At 46.2% G+C, this 22,090-nt stretch overlaps 1 protein-coding gene across 2 annotated transcripts; it reads left to right on the forward strand.

Moving 5' to 3' along the window:
• The first annotated feature begins 556 nt into the window (after positions 1 to 556).
• On the forward strand, positions 557 to 21,410 carry LYPLA1 (lysophospholipase 1). 2 transcript variants are annotated; one of them, XM_072951973.1, is made up of 9 exons: positions 571 to 755; positions 1,509 to 1,540; positions 9,200 to 9,265; positions 10,999 to 11,046; positions 12,557 to 12,627; positions 14,946 to 15,019; positions 17,277 to 17,378; positions 18,525 to 18,701; positions 21,194 to 21,410. In XM_072951973.1, the coding sequence occupies exons 1-9, from the start codon at positions 687 to 689 to the stop codon at positions 21,245 to 21,247; spliced, it is 693 nt and encodes a 230-aa protein (XP_072808074.1). In that variant the 5' UTR covers positions 571 to 686; the 3' UTR covers positions 21,248 to 21,410. The 2 variants fall into 2 exon arrangements, with proteins under 2 accessions (XP_072808075.1, XP_072808074.1); XM_072951974.1 differs by lacking the exon at positions 1,509 to 1,540 and having other exon boundaries at positions 557 to 755.
• Positions 21,411 to 22,090: the final 680 nt, after the last annotated feature.

Here is a 22,090-nt window from a genome sequence, read left to right on the forward strand (position 1 = left end):
ATTCTGGCTGTTTCCATCTCGGCCCCTCCCAGATCCTACCGTGTATTTGATCGGCATCCAGCCACCTCTGTCCGAAAAGGGGTCAGTAGTCTGCCGCCTAAATCAGTGTTCTGTCAATACCCGTCAGTCAGTACTCTGCGGAAACGGCGACAACTGCGCGTTTCCCTCTGCAATTGAACTTTAAAGGGGAAGGGGAGTGGACCCCCGCCAGACTACGTACAGGTGCAGCCCCACGTGGAAATACGGCATAAGCTCCCCCGACCGCAAGTCCAGTGCCTCCCGCTCCGGAAACAGGGAGCACCGGGGCCGGGGGTGAGCGGCCTCGGGGCCCATCCCCCCACCGCGGGCTCCCGAGGGCGGAAAAGAGGCCGCCCCCCGGGACCCCGCCCCGCCCCCGTTCGCCCGCACGGAGCATGCGCCGCCCGCGGGCCCGCGAGGTCAGCTCAGGCCGCCGCTCCGCCGCAGCCGAGCGCGCGCCGGCCGGACTTTGTGACGCGCGGGCGGCCGGGGGCGGGGCGGGGGCGCGCGGGGCCTGGAGGGCGGCGCGGCCCCGCGTTGGCGCGCACGCGCCCGAGCGCGCGCCCGTGGGGCGGGCCGGACTCGCCGCTCGCTCGCACGCCCTTGGGCCGGGCCGGGCGCCCGCTCTGCCTTCCGCTTCCGACGCGCGCGGTCGGTCGAGCCGGTGTATGTGCGGCAATAACATGTCTGCCCCGCTGCCCGCCGTCGTGCCCGCCGCCCGGAAGGCCACCGCCGCGGTGAGTGCCGGCCCGGCGCGGGGTCAGGTCCGGCGGGCGGCGGGGCGGGCGCGGCGCGGCCCGGCTGCGTGGTCGCGGCGGGGCGTCGCGGCGGGGCCGGAGGCTCGGTGCCCCGCACCCCCAGGCCCCCCACCCCTCACCCCGACCCCTCACCCCGCCGGGGCCCCCACCCCAGCCCCCGCGCCGGTGGAGACGCGCCCCAACCCGAGGTGGCTTTGGAGCGTGTGTCCGTCTCGTCTGTGGACGCGGGAAGTCTCGGGTCCGCAGGAGAGCGACTTGGTTTTCTCGCCTCGCACCTCTGTCCTCTGTTAAAGAAGTTGGAGGCTTGGTGTCTTTTCCGGTCGGAGGTGCTGTTCCTAGGTGACTTGTGCGAGAGCGTTTCAAACTTACTTTCCCCGGCCCCCCACCCCCGCCGCCCGGAAGCTCCTTTTTTGTGATGGAAAAATTCCACCGTACATGTGAGACTTTGACTTGAAAGGGAGAAACTATTTGTCTTAGAATGTGGTCGATTGCCCTGAAGAGTGTCTAACTGGGACCTCGCCGAGTGCCAAAACCCCACGTTAATTATCTTAGGAGCCGCAAGGAGAGAAGTTAAATGCTTCTGCCGCCTGAGAGAGGTCTGTAGAGATTAACCAACTTGCTGCAGGCGGTGTTCCGCAGTCCCGGCGTCCACCTTAAGCAGAGCTCCGGTGGGGAGCAGCTCTGGGGGGCTTATCCAGGCGTCGCTTATTAATTTTTCCTCGTCTCTTCTAGGTGATCTTCCTTCATGGACTGGGAGATACAGGGTAGGTACCGTTGTTAGCGCCAGTAATGAAACGGGGCCATGCAGCTCTTCCCCTCCACGGTCAGAGGTTTACCGTTTAGGAGCTCCAGGACTGTGTTGTGAAAAAGGGTTACTAGTAGTATTTCTTACAGTCCAGTAATGAGGTAGAATCCTTTCTTTCTTGAAGACCCCCAGAATTTTCCCCTCATCATCTTGACTTGTCATTTTTCTACTCCTGTTTCTGGAACATATTAAAATTGCAAACTCCTCCGCGAGTTGCTGTGGCTTTTGGATACCGGAGATGAGAGGTATGTTTGTAGCAAGTGCAATTGAGAGCTTTCCAGAAGAGGTACAGTTTCATGGCAGGTTGAGGGGAACTGGTTGATTTTGATAAGAGAAATAAGAGCTGTGTGGGGTCTTGAACGAGAGCTGGAAGGTTCCGAAAAAAGGAAAAACCAGTTGAAGGGCAGGGGACGCAGCTCAGATTTCTTGGGAGGTTTTGGAACACATTTGGTTGTGCTAACTTTGGATAGATGACTTAGCTTTCATTCAGGCTTTTTCTATATGGAGAGGTTTTTAAAATTTAAATCAGTGATGATCTGTTTGAAACTTAAGTAAAATTGTTACAAAATTGCAGAATTGGAGGAAAAGTGAAGATAAGTAAATTTTGAAAAAAGAGCCAAGAAACTGTTAAACCTTTATAAGGAGGCGCTGGGCTAGATTAATTAATAAAAGTCATTCCCAGTATTCCTTTATGGCTGCCAAGCAGAGGTGCCTGACACATGCCTTGCATGGAGTTCTGGGAAAGCTTATAGGACTCTTTCTGGACTATCAGGGAGTCCTAGGAAAAAGAGAGACTTATTTTACTATTTATTTACTTATTTCAGTGAACAGAGGTTTTAGAGAAGCTCTGTTTTATCACCAAACCCCTCCTGATGCTGAGAGCCAGGCAAAATCTTGCTACCCTGTAACTTTCCTAATAAAGTGAAAGTCCAGGTCTGAAGAATCGGTCCAAGAGAGAAACAGTTCAGTTGTAGGAAGGTTCTCAATGGACCCCAATTTAGCCAGATTCCTTAGACTGAAATTAAGAATGGAAATGATGAAGGAAACGAGCAACTTGAGATTCAAAATACCAAGAGCAGCCGTGCCATCTTGGCTGAGAAGTACGTGTGTGTAAGAAATGAAAGTTGTCCAGTTCTGAAAATACTCTGTGAGTGAGCACTAAGGAGAGCTGGTGCCAGCTTGGTTCCGTGAATACACGACAAAATTCAGAGCCAACCAGTCTGACAAGGGGCAGTTTTATGTTTAAAATATTTTTTGGAGAACTAGTTAAACTTCTTTTGTCTGGTTAACTTGGGGGATGTTGGGAATTAAGGGATTCAGTTTGTTACTTATAAAAATGGGCAGCTTTTGCCGTTTTTGTTGTTGTCGTTAAGATTCTTCTTGGCAGAACCAGCCAAGATGTGCTGTCTGGTGACTTGGGTCTTGCAGTCTTAGATTCCTCATGAAAATTGTTTGGCAGCCAAGTAAGATTGGGAGACCCTGTGTAGTTTTGTATTTTCTGAATTCTGATATGTCATTCTCACCACATTTTTATGCTTCTGAGATTGATAGTCATCTTATCTGTGTGTGTATTGTGATTTTTTTTAATAGAAAGCTTTTCTTCAGTGATGCCTCTTAGATTGTCATGTCCTCCTCTTGAGAGTTTGCAGTGTGTACAGTAGCACGTTTAAAGCTCTGAAAAGTTCTGCAAGAAACACATCTGACCATCAAAGTGGTCCTGTGCATGATGTGTATAATAAACTGTGAGACATACTCAAGGAAATACATTTTAGACCAAACTCTGTTGCATGAGATCAACTTTCCTTCCCAAAAAAAATAGCTTTTGTTGTGATTATGAAAATGTTCCATTTGTATTGTAAAACAATTTCAAATGCACATATGCTTGAAAAGAGAATGAAAATCAGTTGAAATCCTACAACCCAGAGATCCATGTTTATTTTTGATAGCATTTTAAAAATGTTTTATTTTGAAGTGCTTTCAAATTTGTAGAAGAATTACAGGAATAAAACAGATTCCTCACTACCTTTTACTCAGATTCCCTAAACTCGATTGAATACGTTACTGTGTTTACCAAAACCTCCAAGAGTAAATACGATTCTTTATTCCAAACTTTAGCCTGTCCCTCCGAAGAACAAGGAGAGACCCTTATATAACCACAAAAAATGATCCAATTCAGGAAATTTAGCACTTATTTAATATCATTATCTGATAGATGGTTACCTAACAGACTCCGGCCGTTGCCCCGGTAACGTCCTTTGTTGTAACCCTCTCTGCCGGCGGGCAGCCGGCCCGGGGCTCTGAGCTGCTCAGCTCTCTAGTCTCTTAATCTGGAACCGTCCCTCAGCTCTGTGGTGGCGTGCGTGACGTTGGCATTTCTGCAGAGAGCAGGCTGGTCCTTCCATTGAGGTTTGCTTGACATTTCCTCGTGGCGAGGTTCAGTTTTTGCATTTTTGGTACAAATACGACGTAGGTTTCACGCCCTGCTCATTGCATCGCCTCAGGAGACAGGCAGTGCCTTCTGTCCCATGGCTGACACTGACCTGGATCGCCTGATGAAGGTGGTCTCTTCCTGCCAGGCCCCTCCGCTGCTGCTGTTTACCCTGTGTACTGAGAGCAGCACGTGGGGAGATACTTTGAGACCATGCAGATTGTACGTCAGACTTTCACCCAGTGTTTACAGTATCTGTTGATGATCCTTGCTGGCATGGCTGTGACGGTGATGTGATTTTCTGACCCTGTCACTCCCTTTGTTAGTTTGCCCCTCCGCATTTATGCAGTGTGGACTCATAGGTCTCCCTTATTGGGTCATTTTTAACTTCAAATTTACAGGAAAGTTACAGAAGTAGTATTTAGAAGTCCTTCTGCCCTTCACTTAGATTACCCAATCGTTAACATTTCTTACCGATTTGAGAACAAGTTGCAGGCATACTGCCTCATTACTCCATAAAGCTTCAGTGTGTATTTTGTCAGTGCAAGGACGCTGCCTCATGACCACGGTGTAGCCATCAGTCAGAAGTTGACGTTACTCTGGTGCTACCATCACCTCCGCCAACCCCATTCATGTTTCCATGATTTGACCCACTAATGTCCTTTGTGGGTTCAGGATCACAAGTTAGTTCGTTGGATTGAGTTCACCCATCTCTCGAGTCTCCTTCAGTCTGGAGCAGTCCATTTTCTTGTCTTCCTTGACCTTGACACTTTCCCCACGCAGGCCAGTTACTGGATAAAGTGACGTCTCCCTTTTGGCAGGAGCGCCACAGAGGTGCTGCTGCTGTGCAGGTCTCAGGCCCACCCAGGTTCACGTTTGTCCCTTTGGTGATGATGTTATGTTTCATCACCTGGTTAAGACAGTGTCTTAACTAACAGGTTCCTCCACAGCAAAATTAGTAAGTATAATTGCACTTTAAAAGTATTTTGTAGTGAGAGACTTTGATTTTTATGAAAACATCTGTTTTGCCTGTGGATTTAGCATCCATTAACAGTTGCTGTCTGAATCTATTATGATGGTTGCCAAATGCAGATCTTTTTAAAAATCCCTTCTGTCTAGATTCATTTGTTGGCAGTCTACAGTGTGGGTAGAACTTTCCCTTCTCCTTGGATTATTATGTATGCATGCATTCATTTTAAATCAGTGTAGACGCTTGGATTCCTGTTTCACTCTGACGGTTACAATCTGCTGTTAAATCTGTATTTATTTTGATGCTCAAATCATCCCACCCTCGGCCGGGGGGGAGCCGTTTACACTGGCGCTTACACCTTTGGAACACAACCCCATCATTACTTAAGCACTTCCTTACTTTCTGGGGCAAGAAGATCTTTTCCAGGGGCCACAGTCAGCCACAGTCTGGATGACTGAAATCAACAGAAGTTTGTTCAAGAGGCTACACGTCCAAAATCGAGGTGTCTGAAGGTGCCTGCACTCCCTCCGAGGACCCTCAGAGAGGCTCCTTTGCCCTTTCCAGTTCCTGTGTGCTCCTGGGGCTCCTTGGCCTGTGACCGCCTACCTCCAGTCTCTGCCTCCCTCTTCACGTGACCTTTCCTGTTGTTTATCTGTGTTCTCTCTGCCTCTTATAAGGACACCTTACTACGTGTAGGGACCACCCTAATCCAGTGTGACCTCACCTTGATCCTTAATAAATTACACTTGCAAAGACCCTCTTTCCAATAAGGTCACATTCTGAGGTTCCCTTTAAACATGGATTTTGAGGGGTATAATTCACCATTGCACCAAGGTTTGCTCACTGCCTTTCGTGGCCTCACCGTTTCTCACAGTTTTGCTTCTTTTTGTGTATTTGACACACTTTCTTGTCACCCAGAAGTGGACCATCCTAGCTCTGACTTCGTATCTGCATCCTAGCTCTGAGTAGTCGTGTCCAGTTAAGACGCCAACTCATCTGGGTCATTTGGCTCTTGGCCAGTTAGTGAGACTGAACAGAACGTGCAGGGGAGACTCAGTAACAGCGCTGGGTCGGTGGGACGGGCACGGGACTGTGAGGTGTTCCTTGTGCACATCTGGGAAGGTTCCTTGAGTTTTTAGTTCCATGCCCTGTTACTGTGGGTAGTGAACATAATGGAAATACACTTCAGTTACTTTGTAGTCTTTTCTAAAAGAGCGCCACTGAGAAGCAGAATAGAGTGAATTTGCAGTTGTCTAGGGGTGTGCCCCCAAATTCACTTTCTGAACTCATGTAAGCCTTTGTGCGTGTCCACATTTTGTTTTCCTTTTCTGCTTTCTAATAATAAAGGGAAATATATTCTGATTAATCTAGGTTTCTGAATATAGACTATGTTTAATTGAAGCTTTGTGTAGAGTTCTTAAATTCTTGAATTCAGAGGTTTCCATTGACCTTGAAAATTGTCAAAAGGACTGAAAGCAAGTGGGCCAAGCTTTTGTATGGTATGGTTGGAGGCGAAGATTTTATAACCTGTGGGGACCTTTGAAATCATCCAGGACAAGCAGCTCAGGCTGTGGATGGGGAGACGGAGGGCTGGACAGGCAATGATCCTCACCCTTTAGCATAAACGTCTCCTGCGAGGCTCGATGGTGATGGTGGCCCCACCACCAGAGTTTCTGGTTCAGTAGCTGTGGGGTGGGGCCCAGGGATCTGCATCGCTAACAAGTTGCTGGGTGGTACCACACTTGTGCAAACCACTGGAGTGAGTTAGGCCACCCTTCTAGAGACAGACAGAGTTGGGACTAGAACCCAAGATTCCTACTCCTTTTACTTACGTAAATGTTCTCGGTTTCTCATGTAAAACAGAGATTGGCAAACAATGGGCCACAGTTCAGTTCTTTCACTTTCTGAGAAACTAATTTTGTTTTTGTTAATGTTATTTATTGATGTATAATTTCCTGTAATTCATACCATGAAAGTCATACTTGGAAAGTGTACAATTCAGTAGTTTTTAGGATATTTGTAAATTTGTGTGACCATTACTGCTGTCTTAATTCCCGAATATTTTCAGCATCCCAGAGAGAAACGCCCATTAGCAGATGGCCTTCATGCCCTCTGGCAACCGGCAGTTTCCTTCTGGTTTCTATGGATTAGCCTATTCTGGGTATTTCATACCTAATATAGTGGAATCAGACGATATGTGATCTTTTGTGTCTGAGTTCCTTCACCTAGCATAATGTTTTTTTCTGGTTCATCCATGTTGTAATGTGTATCGGTACTTTATTCCCAAATAATGTTCCATTGTATGGATAAAGACCACATTTTAAGGATTCATTCATCAGTTGATAAACATTTGGATTGTTTCCACTTTTTGGCTATTATGAATAATGCTACTTTGAACATTTGTGCAAGATTTTACATGGACATAGCTTTTTAGTTCTGTTGCTTAATTGCTGAGTCACTGGTTTATGTTTAACTCTTTGAGGACCTCCTAGACTTGTCCGGAGTGGCTGCACTATTTTGCGCTTGTACCAGCAGTGCTTGAGGGTTCTAATTTTTTCACATTCTCACCAGTATTTGTTATTATCTTTTTATTATAGCTATTTTTAGGGTATTCTATGTATAAGATCATAAAATCTGTAAACAGAAGTAATTTTACTTGGCTTTCCAATTCCTTTTATTTCTTTTTCTTGCCCAGTTGCTCTGGCTAGAACTTCCAGTACCGTGTTAAATAGAAGTGGTGAAAGCGTGTGTCGTATTTTGAATTACTTTTGTATATGGTGTGAGGTAGGAGTCTAACTTCCTCCTGTTTAATGTGGATTTCCACTTACTCCAGTTGCTTTTATTGAAAAGACTATTTCTTCCCCATTGATTTGTCTTGGCACCCTTTTCAGAAGTAAGTTGACCGTAAATGTGAGGGTTTATTTCTGTATTCTCAGACCTATTCTATTGATTTGTATGTCTTTTCTTATTACAGTACCACAGTCTTGATTACTGTTGCTTTGGGATAACTTTTGAAATTAGGAAATGTGAGTCCTTTAACAATATTTTTTTTTCAAGATTGTTTTGGCTATTCTGGGTCTCGTGAGTGTCCAAATGAATTTCAGAATGAGCTTGTCAGTTTCTGCAGAGCCAGCTGTGGTTCTGATCAAGGTTGCATTGACTCTGTAGATCCTCTTGGGGACCACTGCTGTCTTGAGAATAGTAAGTCTTCCAGAACACGGGTGTCCGTTATTATACGTCTTCTTTAATTTCTTTCAACATGTGTTGTAGTTTTCACGGTGAAGTCTCACATGCACACACAGCACACACACAAGACACACACAGGAACTCACATGGAAACACACATACACGTACACACACACATAGCCAACTTCTAGACCAGTGCCTGCTCAGTGTCAGTGTTATGTAAGTGATAATGCTAATACTGTCGTCATTAATTTTTCTCTAAGTCCTTAACACTTTTGGAGAAGGTAGATTAAAATAGAGAAGTAGTTAACAGAAAAGCATTTAGTATTTGTTTCTAGACTATTTTGTATATATAAAATGGCTTAAGTTCTATTTTATCCTTGGTAGAGGTGACATAAAAGTGTCAGGTGTAGCGTCAACTGTAAACAAGCAGGGAGCTGCGTGTACATATAGTATGATCTCTTTTTTGTAAAATCAGTGTCCATTTTTCAACTGCATGGGAAAAAATGGAAGGAAATACATAAAAAGATTAACTATTTCTGGCTAGAAGGATTGTGATGATTTACATTTTTTAGTTTTCCTCTATCTGTTTTGAGTAGATGTATGTTCACGTGCGCACAAGGAGATGACGTTCAGGTTGTTGCTGTTAATGTCGGAAGCATGTACAGCCATCAGGCAGCTGATGGACTTTACTCCTTGAGGCTCTTTTTCTTTGTATAAAATGTGAATTTTATCATCTATATTGCCTGCTTTGTAAGCAACATTGTTGTGAGGTTATAAAGTGATAAAAAAAACACATTTTGAAAGTTACAAAGCCCAGTGGAGACACGTGAAAGGAAAAGCACTGTTCCTCAAACCATGAGAAGTCACCTTTATCCACAAGTGGAGCGTAAATGATAAACTGCGTTGTTTCTAGGTCGGTAGTGGTGTTTTAAGGAGTTAAAATTTACCCTCAGAGATTTACTGTTCTGTTACTAACTTACTGGAATTTAAAACAGTATCTAATGGCATTATTCAAATTATTTCTCTACCAGGCACGGGTGGGCGGAGGCCTTTGCAGATATCAGAAGTGCCCACATCAAGTATATCTGCCCACATGCGTAAGTGTTGTTAATTTTCAGGTTTGGGATTCAGAACCTGATGAGACAACTGTGATCACTTTACTTTTCCAGAAAAGTATTTGAATATAATTGATTTTTATCTTTTAAATGTTCAGCTTAAAAATAAAGATCAGTAAATTCTTTAAAACAGAATGATATCTTGGTTATGTTGAATTTTTTCTTTTCTTTTCTTTTTCGTTAAGAAATTTAAAATAATCCTCTCTTGGAGATCAGTTGAACTCACAGCCAAAAAATTCTTTTAGATACACAAACATCTGTGAAGTGCTAAGGATGTCTGTGAGCTGTCTCTGAAGGGGTTTGCCTGTCAGGTGTGTGAGAAATCTTTACTGCCTTGAAAACAGTCCTGAAGTTACCGGTTAGAAGCAGTGTGACGCCCCGTGGAGAGACCACAGACTTTGCAGTCGGTTACATTTGGTTTCGAATTCTGAGAATGCTTGTGGGTGTTAAAAAGCAACGAGTAAGTTTTGAGCAAACTCAGAAAACTGGTAAGATTAGCAAGTCTTAGGTCAGAGGGTCCCGAGAAGCAGTGGCCTGGAGAAGACAAATAGGATTAGACGCCAACAGTTCGTATTTCATCCTCAGAGGTGTTAGTGGCAGTAGGGCTGATAAATATAAAAGAGGATGAGCAACAGGGACCGACTGTGCAGCACAGGGACTTATATTCAGTTCTTGCAATGAGCTGTAATGGAAAAGAATCTGAAAAAATATACGTACAAGTGCTATATGTATAACTGAATCGCTTTGCAATTGAAACTAACATTGTAAATCAACTACACTTCAATAAAAAATTAGAATTAAAATGTGAAAGAGGAAAAACATCTGAGATTAGGTAAGAAAACACTCCGTCCTCTGTTCCCTGGAGTAGATGGTTTTCCCACTGTTGCCGGCCAGCAGCTGGGTACCTCTGTTAGTCCGACCCCTGCAGGAGATGGAATTCTTGATTGTGTTGGGATTTCTGCTGTATTGTTATTGGCCCCAAGATTGAATTCGGTTTAAGGCCATTTCCCAACCTAGGGAAGTTTATGTTCTCAAGGAAATTTTAGTAGGATTTTGAGGTCTCTGAGGTAGGCTTGTTTCATGAGTCGAGAGGGTGGTGGTGAGCTGTAGTTGTGGGGTGTGTGTTTTCCTTTGCTTTGTCCCTGTCTACCCTCAGGTTTTCCAGCAAATTTTTCATCATAGCCTTGAGTCGGGTAAAATGGACACTTAGGCAAAACTTACATTTCCCTTATTTATTTAGAGGTCTCTCAAATAAGCAAGGTGCACAGCTAAGAACTAGAAAATAAACAAAGATGTAATTTGAGCCTGCGGGGATGGATGCCACGGTCTCTGTGCAGTGAACTGCTCATTCCTCAGTGCCTCAGCCAGAGGCTCATATTTTATATGTTTCCAACTGTCTTGGTTACTGGTTTTCCTTCTCGTGTCTGGTTTGAAATTATGAATTGAAGGTGTTGAAGAAGAAAGATATTTTCATTTGCCAGACTTAGTCCTTCCTGGCTGCTGCTCGGTCCTGAGAACACACTTGGGGGGGCGGTTTGGAGAACAGAGCTGTAAGGTGTGGATGCTGCAGAGTCGCTGATACGTTAACGCTTGCAGCACGCGGTTCTGGGTGAGCCTCGAGTAGTGATCCATCTTTAATTGCTGGAATTTATCAGGTTTTGTGCTTCATTATATTATTCTTATTCTTATTCTGCTTTTGTTCCTTTCCCGTGTAGGCCAGTTATGCCTGTAACATTAAATATGAACATGGCCATGCCTTCTTGGTGAGTAAGACTCTGCTTATCCAGTAAGAACTTTTTATTTATACTTAGTTGTTTTTCTTTCATCAGAAGTGAGTTTGCAGACAGCAGTTTTTAATGAACTATTTTTAAGTTGCAAAGATTCACAATTAACTTTAAATTTAACCTTTCACTGTTTCTCTATAACTAGTTTTCGAACTTTAGATTCAGGGGTAAACTTATGGAGCTGCACCAGCAGGGAGAGGAGCGGGAGACAAGGGGCGACTAGAAGCACGCGGGGAGTCTCTCGTTCTGCTCCATACACCTTTGCTGATTTCAGTGACCAGACGCCTGCACGAGCCCACGTGGCCTCCACTCTGATGAAGGCACGGCCTCTTCACCCTTCCAACGTCTTGCCTTTCTGGGGAGCTGGCGAGTTTTTAAGGAAACCATTTTCTGTTCAGCCCTCTCAAGACGTTTCAGGATAGAAGACCTCCCCGTGCGCTTCACCATCTGGAAGGAGTGTCAGTTCTTTGTTCTCTGGGCCACTTCCAGGCCTTGATTTCTTCCTGCTGCCCTCTGGACTCCTGCCAGCAGGTCTTTTCACACCTCCCTCCCCTCCAGCCCCGCAGCCCTCCTGCCTTTCAGGTAGTTGCGGACCCAGGGTGAGCAGCCTGTCCACAGCCTCGGCCAGCGGGTGGCTTCCTTGACTCTCCTCTTCTCGGTGACGTCATCCTTGGCGTAGGCCACCTGGAGCAGCCCTGTCTCTGAAGTCCCTTCATTGAGACCTGACTGAGCTTGCATGCCCATCTCCACACCACTGTCGAGACCCCATCAGGACTTCCAGCCTGTTGCCATCTTGTCCTCGGCTTGCTCCCTCCCATCCCTAACCCACCCCTGCACCGCCTTTTTTTAATGTACTTTCAATTCCTTGGTAACTTTTACAGGTTCCTACCTGCCTCGGCCTGTGGTTCTTTCATCTTCCCTCTCCCCATCCAGAACCAAACTTTCTACCTGATGTCGCTTGAGACCGTAGTGGAAGCACGTAGCCAGGGCCAGAGGAAGGCCGCCCGGTCTCTGGCTGGAGGTCGCCGCTGTGCAACAGGAAGGTTTTGCAGAGTGCGGCTGGACAGCAGCATAACCACCTGTGCTGAGTGGGATGGGCCCCGCCTGCGGGTGACGTGGCGCCGTAGGTCTGCTCAGTGGGCCGCCTCGGGACGCAGTGCAAGGAGATGAGCCGCTGGCGTTCGCTGCGGACTTCTTAGGCTGTGCTTTGAGATTCCTGTGTGGCTGTCAGATTGGGCTAGGCAATTCTTCAGATGGCTGATAGAATCTGTATGTAGTCGGGTGAAAGGAACTTACGGAATGTCAGATTCGTGCGTTTAAGCTGACTGTTTGGCCTACAAAGACAGTTTAATTTGAATTTAATGTTCTGGAGAATATCCTTGGTTTGCTTTTTTCTGCAGAACTACCGCGAGTTTAGTGACACACTCCTACCAAGAGTAGGTATTCTTGGAATCGAATGATTCTTTTAGGATTTTGTCTTATTTTCCAGGTTTGACATCATTGGGCTTTCACCAGACTCGCAGGAGGATGAGCCTGGAATTAAACAGGCAGCAGAAAATGGTAAGTAAGAGGAGCTTCATAGCGGAGTCTGTAGTTGTGCTGCTGTGCATGAAACACTGAGTGGCTACCTTGGCAGCGCTGCTCCCTCCCTCCCTTCCTGACCGCGCTCTGCCATGCTTGACTCCTTTGTTGTCCATGAAGACGAGGTGGACGGGGAGGAGAGGCGTTTATCGACCTCCAGCTGTGTCAGACCCGTTGCTTTGCTTTGACTGACGCAGGCAAGTGGGGAAGATCGTAGCATGTCTGAGAGTCGTGGCCAGTCACCGTCCTGAAGGGGATGTGAGATAAGGATGAAAATAATGACATGACGATGTAGTGACATACACTGACAGTTACACTGGTGGTTGATTTCAGTGTGGTGCCCGCGTGCACCCTGCTGGCACCGGGCCGTGCTCCCAGACCGTCTCGGGTAACCCTGCCCTGGTAACAAGTGTCAGCTCCCGTGTGCAGACTCTCCGCTCATGCTCTCCCTCGTGAACATGGCGACTCCTCTTATATTTTGGGTGAAAGTGTAAAGAACACTGACTTATTGGGAGAAGCCTGGTTTCAGCACACTCACAGAAGCTCGTATTTCCTTTGCACACACGTGTGTGCTGAAATACCGATGTGGAGACAGCGTGATGGCCAGGGTGGCCTGCAGCGTAACCTGGGAGGTGACGAGGTGGCCTGACGCTGACGGGACCAGCCCGGCTGGGAGTTGACCACGGCAGAAGCGAGGTGGCATGTACCCGGGCAGGCATTGCATGCTCTTTCTGTTTTCACATTTGTTTGAAGTTTCCCAAAATTGTTTAAAAACCAAAAGCCAGTAGGATCCTTTTGAAAAATATTAAAAAAAATTTTTTTAAGAATAACTCAACTTTAAAACAGGGAAGGTGCATTCAAAACATACTGGATATTTAGGCATTTCATACCAAGAACAATGAGTTTTAGGATCATCACAAAGTAAGTCAAAGATAGATCCCTAGAGCCAGTATTCTGTCAAGAGATAAATAGGTGATAAAGTACCTGTTGGGTCTGGGGCTGAGTTGTTAGACGCTTGGAGGACGGGCGGTGGGCTTGTGGCCTGGTGGGCTGCAGAGTGAAGTTTCTTTCTCTGTAATGTATTGCTGGAGAGAATCAGGTTCAGACTCGGAGCCGGGAAGGAAAGGTGTCTCTGTCTGGGGCTGAGAGGATGTGCCGGTGGACACGGAGGGGAGGGCTGAGATTGGGTCCAGGGATGGGAATTAGGACCCATCAGGGCACGGCTGACTGCTGTCTTGGGATGTGGTCTAGCTTTGTCTAGGCAGGTGCTATAACCCGGGAGTAAAGCTGGTGAAGCAGGAGTGGTCCCCCAGCTCCCTGCTGGCAAGGCTCACGTCCCCCAGCCCCAGCCACGACCCCCTCTGCATCTTCTCCCCTTGGGGCTCGCATACCCCCCAGTAAACCCCTCGTCCGCCTCAGCAAGCCTTCCGTCTCGTAACCTCCTTTCCTGCCCTCTAGCCCGTTCTCCATGCACTCACCAGGGTGCCTCTTGCTTTTCATATTGTTCTAAGAACTAAATTATATTTAAAAAATCATTTTTAATTTGGGTATTTAAGGGTTTTGCAGTATTCTAATAGAAGCAGATTTTTGTTTTTTGATAAAAAGGAAATGTAAACTTGGAAATTTTAATCTTAAAAAGATGAAACTCTTACACATATGTCATAAATGAAAGGAGTTAAATTTGTAAAAGGTACAGATATTCCAAAAATACAGTATTATAAAGCAAAAGGAAGTCCTCCAAGTTATCAAGTAGTATATTTAATGATGAGCGTCAAAGCATTTTGCAGAAACAGAAGAACTCATTTGATTTTCCTCTCCAAATCGTTTGCTGGATATAGGGAAGATTAATACTGTGGGGTTTTTTTTTAAATAATAGAATGAACGGTTTAAACACTGTAAATCACAAACCAAGTAAACTACTTAACTGCTTGTGATTTTAAAATAACAGCTTTTAGGTATAAATGCCTATGGTTCATTGAAGGGAGAGAAATATAAAATGTGTTTGAGCAGAACTGACCATAATTAAAAGAATCCCCAACTCCACCTATTGAAGAAAGGACTGTTGTTTACAAATTATGTGACAGGAAGTAATTGAACAGTGAAAGCAACACCTGCAAAATCTGAGCTTTTGAAAATGCACCCTAATTTTGTATTTCAGTAGAGTGCTTCAAGTTTTTCACTTGTTTCAACCGTTAATACACTTTGTACTTTTCTGTTACTAGTTTTTTCCTGTGTAAATTGTATGAATGGGCTTGACTTTGAAAGCATTGGTGATTTAACTTTCACGTTATTTTTAGTGAAAGCTCTGATAGAACAAGAGGTGAAGAACGGCATTCCTTCCAGCAGAATTGTTCTGGGAGGGTTTTCTCAGGTAAGGAGGAAGTTCGGGCGGTGTACCAGCACGTTGGGGTGTTTGTCCAGAGGTCTGGTCTCAGCCCTTTCTCTGTGGGGAAGTGCTTTTCCAGGAGGGTGTTACAGGCTCTGATATGCTGCTTACCTTTAACGCTGACTTTAGTTTGAATGGACTAGAAATAACGATTGATTAGAGAGTACTCTTTGTCGTACTCTTTTCTAGTTTTCTCTCTTCAGTGATAGCCTTCACTGTATAGATTGTCTTGAAAATCAGTTTATTAGGTAAATTGATTGGAACCTGGAATGCATTTTTTCTAAATAACCTTAGTACACCAGTAGTTAGATCACGAAGTTAACACTGTGGGCCACTTCAAACAAAACTGTTTAAACGCAGGTGTGAGTCCCCTGTCCCAGGAGACGGCTGGTGGGACAGTAGGTCGAAGACATGAGAATTTCTTCCCTCTTTTTGTCACAGTCAGATTCCCAGTAGTTGAGCCCCTGTAGCAGATTCCCCTGTAAGCCTGGAGGGGTGAGATCAGAGTAGGGGCTCCCACAGGGCGACCCAGTGCTGGGGGCTGGATGTCTAGCCCCGGGGAGACCTCTGCAGTGTGCTGCGCTGGCCCGGGTGGGGCCGTGCGGTCAGCGTGTGGCCGCTTCCTTCCCTCCCTGCATCTGTCCTGTCTCTGGGGTGCCTCAGCCTCGCCCCATATTCTTGGATTCCCTCAGTGGTGTCCTGTCCTTGAACGTGGACATCAGTTGTTTGTGTCACCACCTTGTGACTTTATCCTCTCCCCTCTTTTTGTCATGGAAAACAGGTTTTAGGTTAAAATACATGATGTATATTCTTAGCATCTTTCTTCTTTTCTTTCTATACTTTTTGTCCTACCTTCCATACTTTCTCTGCAGTTACCTCATATTGACTTCACATCTTAATTCACCATGTCACTCACCCCAAAAGTGCCCGAGCTTCTAATCTGTAGATCTTCTTCAAGTCAACAGTTTAGTGTCCAGACGACCTGAATTAGGGCAGCGTCCGAATTACGGAATTATTTGGAAGTTAGAATTCAATAGAAAGATAGGTTGTTGATATAATACAGTAAAAAGATTTGTTATTGGTTTGATACTTGTTGAAATTCATAGGTAATGTACATTGTACTACACATTGTGACATAAATGTGGGTGCAAAAGTGAGTGCTTGATTTAGACAGTCTGTGTACGAGATTCTTTGATTACAGTTTGCAGAAACCAACTCCTAATACCTTTATCAAGAAAGAGTAAGTAATGAGTCTGGGATCACATCGAGGAGGCCAGGGGTGAGAATAAAGCGGGCCCGGGAAAGAGCGCAGGCTTGGCAGAGCCACCGGGACTCTCCCCCTCCTCTGCCCGCCTGCTCGGTCCGCCTCTCTGTCTGCAGTTGGCTTCCTGCTGCTGTCGCTTTTCCGTGTTACAGTTCCAGCCACACAGACAGAGACTGACAGTCACTGAATTTCACTTTTAAAATCCTGGGGGAAGGACTCTCCTCAATGAGAAAGAATCTCGCGTCCTCACGTGGCTCAGTGAGCCCTGGGCACGGTCAGGATGATGTACGTCCGCTGGACTGAACGTGGGCCCCGGATGCAGGGTGTGGTGCGCTAGTAGGTGCTGTTCCAGAGGTGTCTGCTGTGGCGTCCTTGTCATCTTCAATTCTTTCATTGAAGTATTTTATATTCTTTGTAATATATTTCTTGCCTCTATTTTTTTTTGAAGTATAGTCGATTTACAACATTGTGTTAATTTCTGGTGTACAGCGTAGTGATTCAGTTATGCGCATATATATATTCCTTTTCATATTCTTTTTTTATTATAGGCTGTTACAAGATATCGAATGTAGTTCCCTCTACTTTACAGGAGAACCTTGTTTATCTCCTTTATATATAGCAGTGTGTATCTGCAGATCTTCAATTCTTTTTTGGAAAGTAATACCAGTTTAAGACTAGATTTGATTTTCTACGTAAGACTTTGCAAAGAAGAAAATCATAACTATAAACTCAGAATATTCCTAAGGCATTGTCAGGGCAGCAGCTAACTCTGCTGTTAACGGTGTCTGACTGGTTGGGCGGCGCTCAGTGTAGACAGTCAGGTCCTTGACACGGTGGGCTGTGCACGTAGTCCTGCTGTTTGCCTGATTTCTGATGTCAGCTACCCAGTTTGGTTTTGTGCGTACAGTATGGATAACAGGAATCACTCCCGTTGCCGTTGGAAAAGATGGTCTGCCTGACCCGTTCCTGTCTTTCCAGGGAGGAGCTTTGTCTCTGTACACCGCACTGACCACGCAGCAGAAGCTGGCAGGTGTCACGGCGCTCAGCTGCTGGCTCCCATTGCGGACTTCATTTCCACAGGTGCCGACGGGCGGGTGCGGGACCCAGCTAGGATGGGAGAGTGACGCTGAGGGCACGGTTGTCGATTTTTTTAAATTAGTAAACTTAATTAGGGGGAGAAGCTTTTAGATTTATTTATCATTACTAGTTTTTTAATGGCGGTACTGGGGATTGAACCCAGGACCTGGTGCATGCTAGGCATGCTCTCCACCACTGAGCTCCACCCTCCCCCTAAAATTAATTTTTTTGGGCAGTTTTAAGTTCACCACAAAATTGAGCAGAAAGTGTCCATATGCCCACTGTCCCCGTCCACACACAGCCTCTGCATGGAGCTCCCCCAGCACGGGGTCTATTCCCACACTGACACATCATTGTCACCCACAGCCTGTGGTTGAAATCTGTCACCCTTTTCAAAAAGAGTTTTCGTAGACTCTGGTGATGTGCCACTTGGCTTCATCTGTGCGCTACAGTGTCTTCACTGCAGACCACACAGAGGGGAATAAGTCCTTCAAAGAGGAAAAAGGAAAGAAGTCCTGATTGTCATAAGTTCTATATTTGAAGTGTTTGCTACATTTTAAGATATGTATCAAAATTAGGGCTGTTTTTATATGTAGAAATAATATTTCTGAGCGCTCAGGGCTCGACAGTGGGATTTTGCCATAGAATGTAATTCCTACATACCCAGCAGAGGAAAGCAGTTTGTGGGACACATCTATACATGGGGGTATGGACATGATTTTATTTTCAAATTCATCTTTAAATCTTGTTTTTTCCCTGGCACTGTAGAGGAACTTTTTGGTGTGCTGCACATAGTGAGTGCTGGTTACTAACCATCAAAATCAAAACCATTTGATTTAAATAATTAAATCAAATAAGAGTTGAGAAGAGCGTGGCTCAGCTAAAACACACCTCGTGTCAGGACACTGAGCATATAATTAGGTTATACTCCACGTCAGGAGCCAGTTCATTAGGAAGACGTGTCACACGGGACCGGATACAGACGGGGTACGGACGTCCTGTAAAAGTTTAAAAAGAGATGGGTGTGCAGGGATGGAAGGAGCCAGATGTGACCTGTCCTGGGGTAGGATGTCTGTCCACAGTTCACACACGCAGCATAGCGCTCCACCCACTGGAGTAAATAACTCGGGTTTGTTCTGGTTTTCACAGGGTCCTATCAGCGGCGTGAATAGAGACATTTCCATCCTTCAGTGCCATGGAACCTTGGATCATTTAGTCCCCCTAATGTTTGGTTCTCTTACTGCCGAAAGGCTAAAAACCTTGGTAAATCCAGCCAACGTCACCTTCAGAACCTACGAAGGCATGATGCACAGTTCATGTCAACAGGTAAACGTTTGGAAGCAGGAACCGTAGGGACAGATTTACAATGTCTGCATGTGATGTTTTTAAGATGGTAACATTTGACTGCTTGGGGGTCAAAGACGTTAATGAATTCACATTGAACCATAGGTTAGTAGGACTTAGATCAGTTTATTCCGTTTAATTCGATGAACCTTCACTGATCTACTAATACCAGCAGAGTGCATAATTCAAGGACAAATTAAAAACATCCCTGTATTAAAAATCTAAAGTAGGTTAATTAAAATAAGGAATTTTAGTAGAGGGAGAAGGATGTTTACCCAAGTAACTATATAGAAAGTGGAATGTTCTGTGTGCTACGTTGGGAGGTTTTTAAAAAGTCCTTGAAGAAGTATGAAGGGTGAGATTGATTTTATCTCAGGAAGCACTAAGGTCAAGAGGAAAGAGCCAGATTTTGAAGGATGGGCAGGCTCTGGAGAGTAGGTGTGCAGAGCTTGGGCTGCGGGACAGGAGGGCCTGTCCAGGGGCCACAGGACGGAGTCAGGAGAGCCCCCCCCCAACCTGGGAGGGACATGTGCTGTGCTGAGCTCCTGTGTGCCCTCAGCAGAACAAGCTGCGACCTGGCCTACATTCTGGAGACAGAGGAGGAGAGCCCAGTAGGGTTCGGTGACTAATTCTGTGGGACAGAAGGGGGCGAACCATGGAGGCCTTAGATTTCAGCTCTGATGACCGAGAGGATCATGAAGCATGTACAGGACAGCTTAGGGTAACAGGAAGGAGATGAGCTGAGTCTGGTGAACAGACTGAGACTCACGGGGCCCGTGGCATCAGAACGGGGTGTTGGAGACGCTTGTCCGACGGTCAGGCCTGTGGTAGACACTGAGGGGTTGATCAGCGAGGGATTTCTGTGGGAGGGTGCCCTGAGGAAGGCGAGGGCCAGAGCTCTGGGGGTTAAAGGGGCCAGGTGTGAACAGGAGAAAGGCAGGGAGAACTCGGGGTGCAGGAGCGTGTCCCCTGATTCGGACAACCACCCTGCCCGGTGAGGAGGAGCCACACGGAGGGGCCGGGTGGAGAGGATGGGGCCGACCTTGCGAAGACGGGTTTGGTGAAGGGGAAGGAGTGGGAAGGCTGTTTCGCAGTGTGACGGGAGGAGACCCTGGAGGTGCGGGGGAGGGAGGGAGGAGGCGATGGGTGGGGGGCTGTTCGGGGACCCTGCCCTGTAAGTAAGCTCTGAAATGGGTGGCGCTTGCCTTGGAGTTACGGAGAGGACACTTGGGGCCCCGGGGAGACGAGGCCGGTGTCCATGCCAGAGGCGCGCCGGCAGCCCGTATTAGGGCCTCTTTCCCTTTTTGGTAAAGGAGGAGACATGCTCGCTTGTTCAGAATGAAGCACGTCAGGGTAGGTTTGGGGCTTGAAAAGGTCCGGGATAAGAAGCGTTGAGACAGCTCACGTTAACGTTCTGTGCAGCTCTGGGCCCGGCTAAGCCACTTGCTTTAGGGGCAGAGAAGACCCCTAGTGATACGACTGACCCGGGGAGACCAGGGGTCCCTGGGTTCTAGGTTGTTACTGGAAACATCTTTGGAACCCAATGAACTCTGAATTCTGGAAGGGCGGCGGGGCCCCCTGAGCGGGGGCAGGGGCCGCGGGTCGGAGCATTGGTTTTCAGAGCTGGCCTCGCCCCACCAGGACCCCACCACTTAGGAAACACCCAGACAGCAGAGCTGCAGGGCCAGCGAGGCATTGGTGCTGTGTGCACGTGTTCCTACAGTGAAAGCTCTGTTCCTGGCTCCCTGTGCACCTGCACTGGGGGCCGCTGGGCGGCGTGGTTAGGAGCAGAAGGGGAGGGGAGGTGGTGCCGGCAGGCTCTCAGGACCGCAGGGTGAGTAACAGAGGCCACCGTCACGCTGGCCGTTCTTTCCTGAGTAAAGGAGAAGGTTGAAGGTTCTCTGCGTTGCTGACGTGTGCATCTGTGAGGCTGAACTGGGAGACACTGCGGGAAGTGTGGAGACTGGGAGTGTCTGGGAGAGTTTGCTCCATGCTGGGTGTTCGGTGCGTTCACCTCCACGTCTCTCCAGGCCTGCCTTAGGCTGGTTGTATGTAAATCCTTCTGAAAGGCACACAGTATTTGCTGGTTTGGCATTTCGTTCCAATGAGGGGATGTTAGAGACGTGGATGCTTAGTTGCCCGTGACTGTGCACTTTCTGAGTCTTCTCCGTGTGGTTGTCTTCCTTCCGCCCCCAGTGTTTTCTTTTGTTCAAGTGGAGCAAAACGCAGACCATTTTCTCGGGACAAGATCGTACATGAGAGCTGGCATTTGAATGTGCGATAAAAGAATTGCAGGAAACGTTTTCAGATTTCTTTGGGGGCCTCCTTTCTCTTTTACACTTTTTATTTAATTGTAGTTGTAAAAAGGTGACTCCATCTTGCCTGTGCACACCATGGATTTAGGTAGTGGTACTTTAGTGGGGATTTAATTTCTGATTTGTGTAACTGCTTATTAAGTCCCTTTATTCCAACAGGAAATGATGGATGTCAAGCAATTCATTGATAAACTCCTACCTCCCGTTGACTGAGTCACGAAGAGGCCTTGTGTGGGAGTCACACCAGCATCCTCGTGGTAGAGAGAAAACCTTGTCCTGCGCCTGCTCTCGAAACCTCTGATGTGTGCAGTGTTAAAATGTTTTGCAAATATGCACCAATGACACAGACTAAATAAACCTCCTCTTAGGAAATTTATGATCATTTAGATTTCTGTATATGTATTTGTATAATATGATCCAGATTCTACTAGTATTAAAATAGAGGAAGCAGCTAGCTTCTTTTTCCCAAATGTAATTCAGAAAAATAATAAAATACTACAAACAGATTTTTTATTACATCATTTGAAAATTATTAGTATGCTTAATGAAAACTTGTTCAGGTATAAATGAGTGGCTAAGATGTAACTGGTTTATGCATGCTGTGACTTAGTCCACGGACTTACTCCAGGATGACTTTGTCACCATGCAGTGTGTGTATTTTTGTATTTACATGTGTCACGTGCACTTAATGATTTTAAGGCTTCATAAGAATGAGGTGTTATACATTACTCCTAATAGTAGGGTTAATGCTTCTAAGTGTCAATAAAGAGTAATATTGCTCTCTTCAATTAGTGGCCCTTTATTTTGGGGACCAGGTTTTTCTTTCCTGAATGTAATTTCTATTTAAAATTATTTTTGCCTCTCTAGAAAAGAAATGTATTCTTTCTTGTTCATCCTTCGTAACAGACCAGATACCACCTCCTTGCCATAGACATCCACTATCAGTACCTGCTGTGACTTGACACTGAATCGCAGACAGGATGGTATTTAAAACGTACTTGTGCTGACACGAAGAAACCAGACACCCCTTCAAACGTCCTACGCTACTTACTTCTC

This window comes from Vicugna pacos, chromosome 29 (assembly GCF_048564905.1).
Source record: "Vicugna pacos chromosome 29, VicPac4, whole genome shotgun sequence".
Taxonomy (NCBI): Eukaryota; Metazoa; Chordata; class Mammalia; order Artiodactyla; family Camelidae; genus Vicugna; species Vicugna pacos.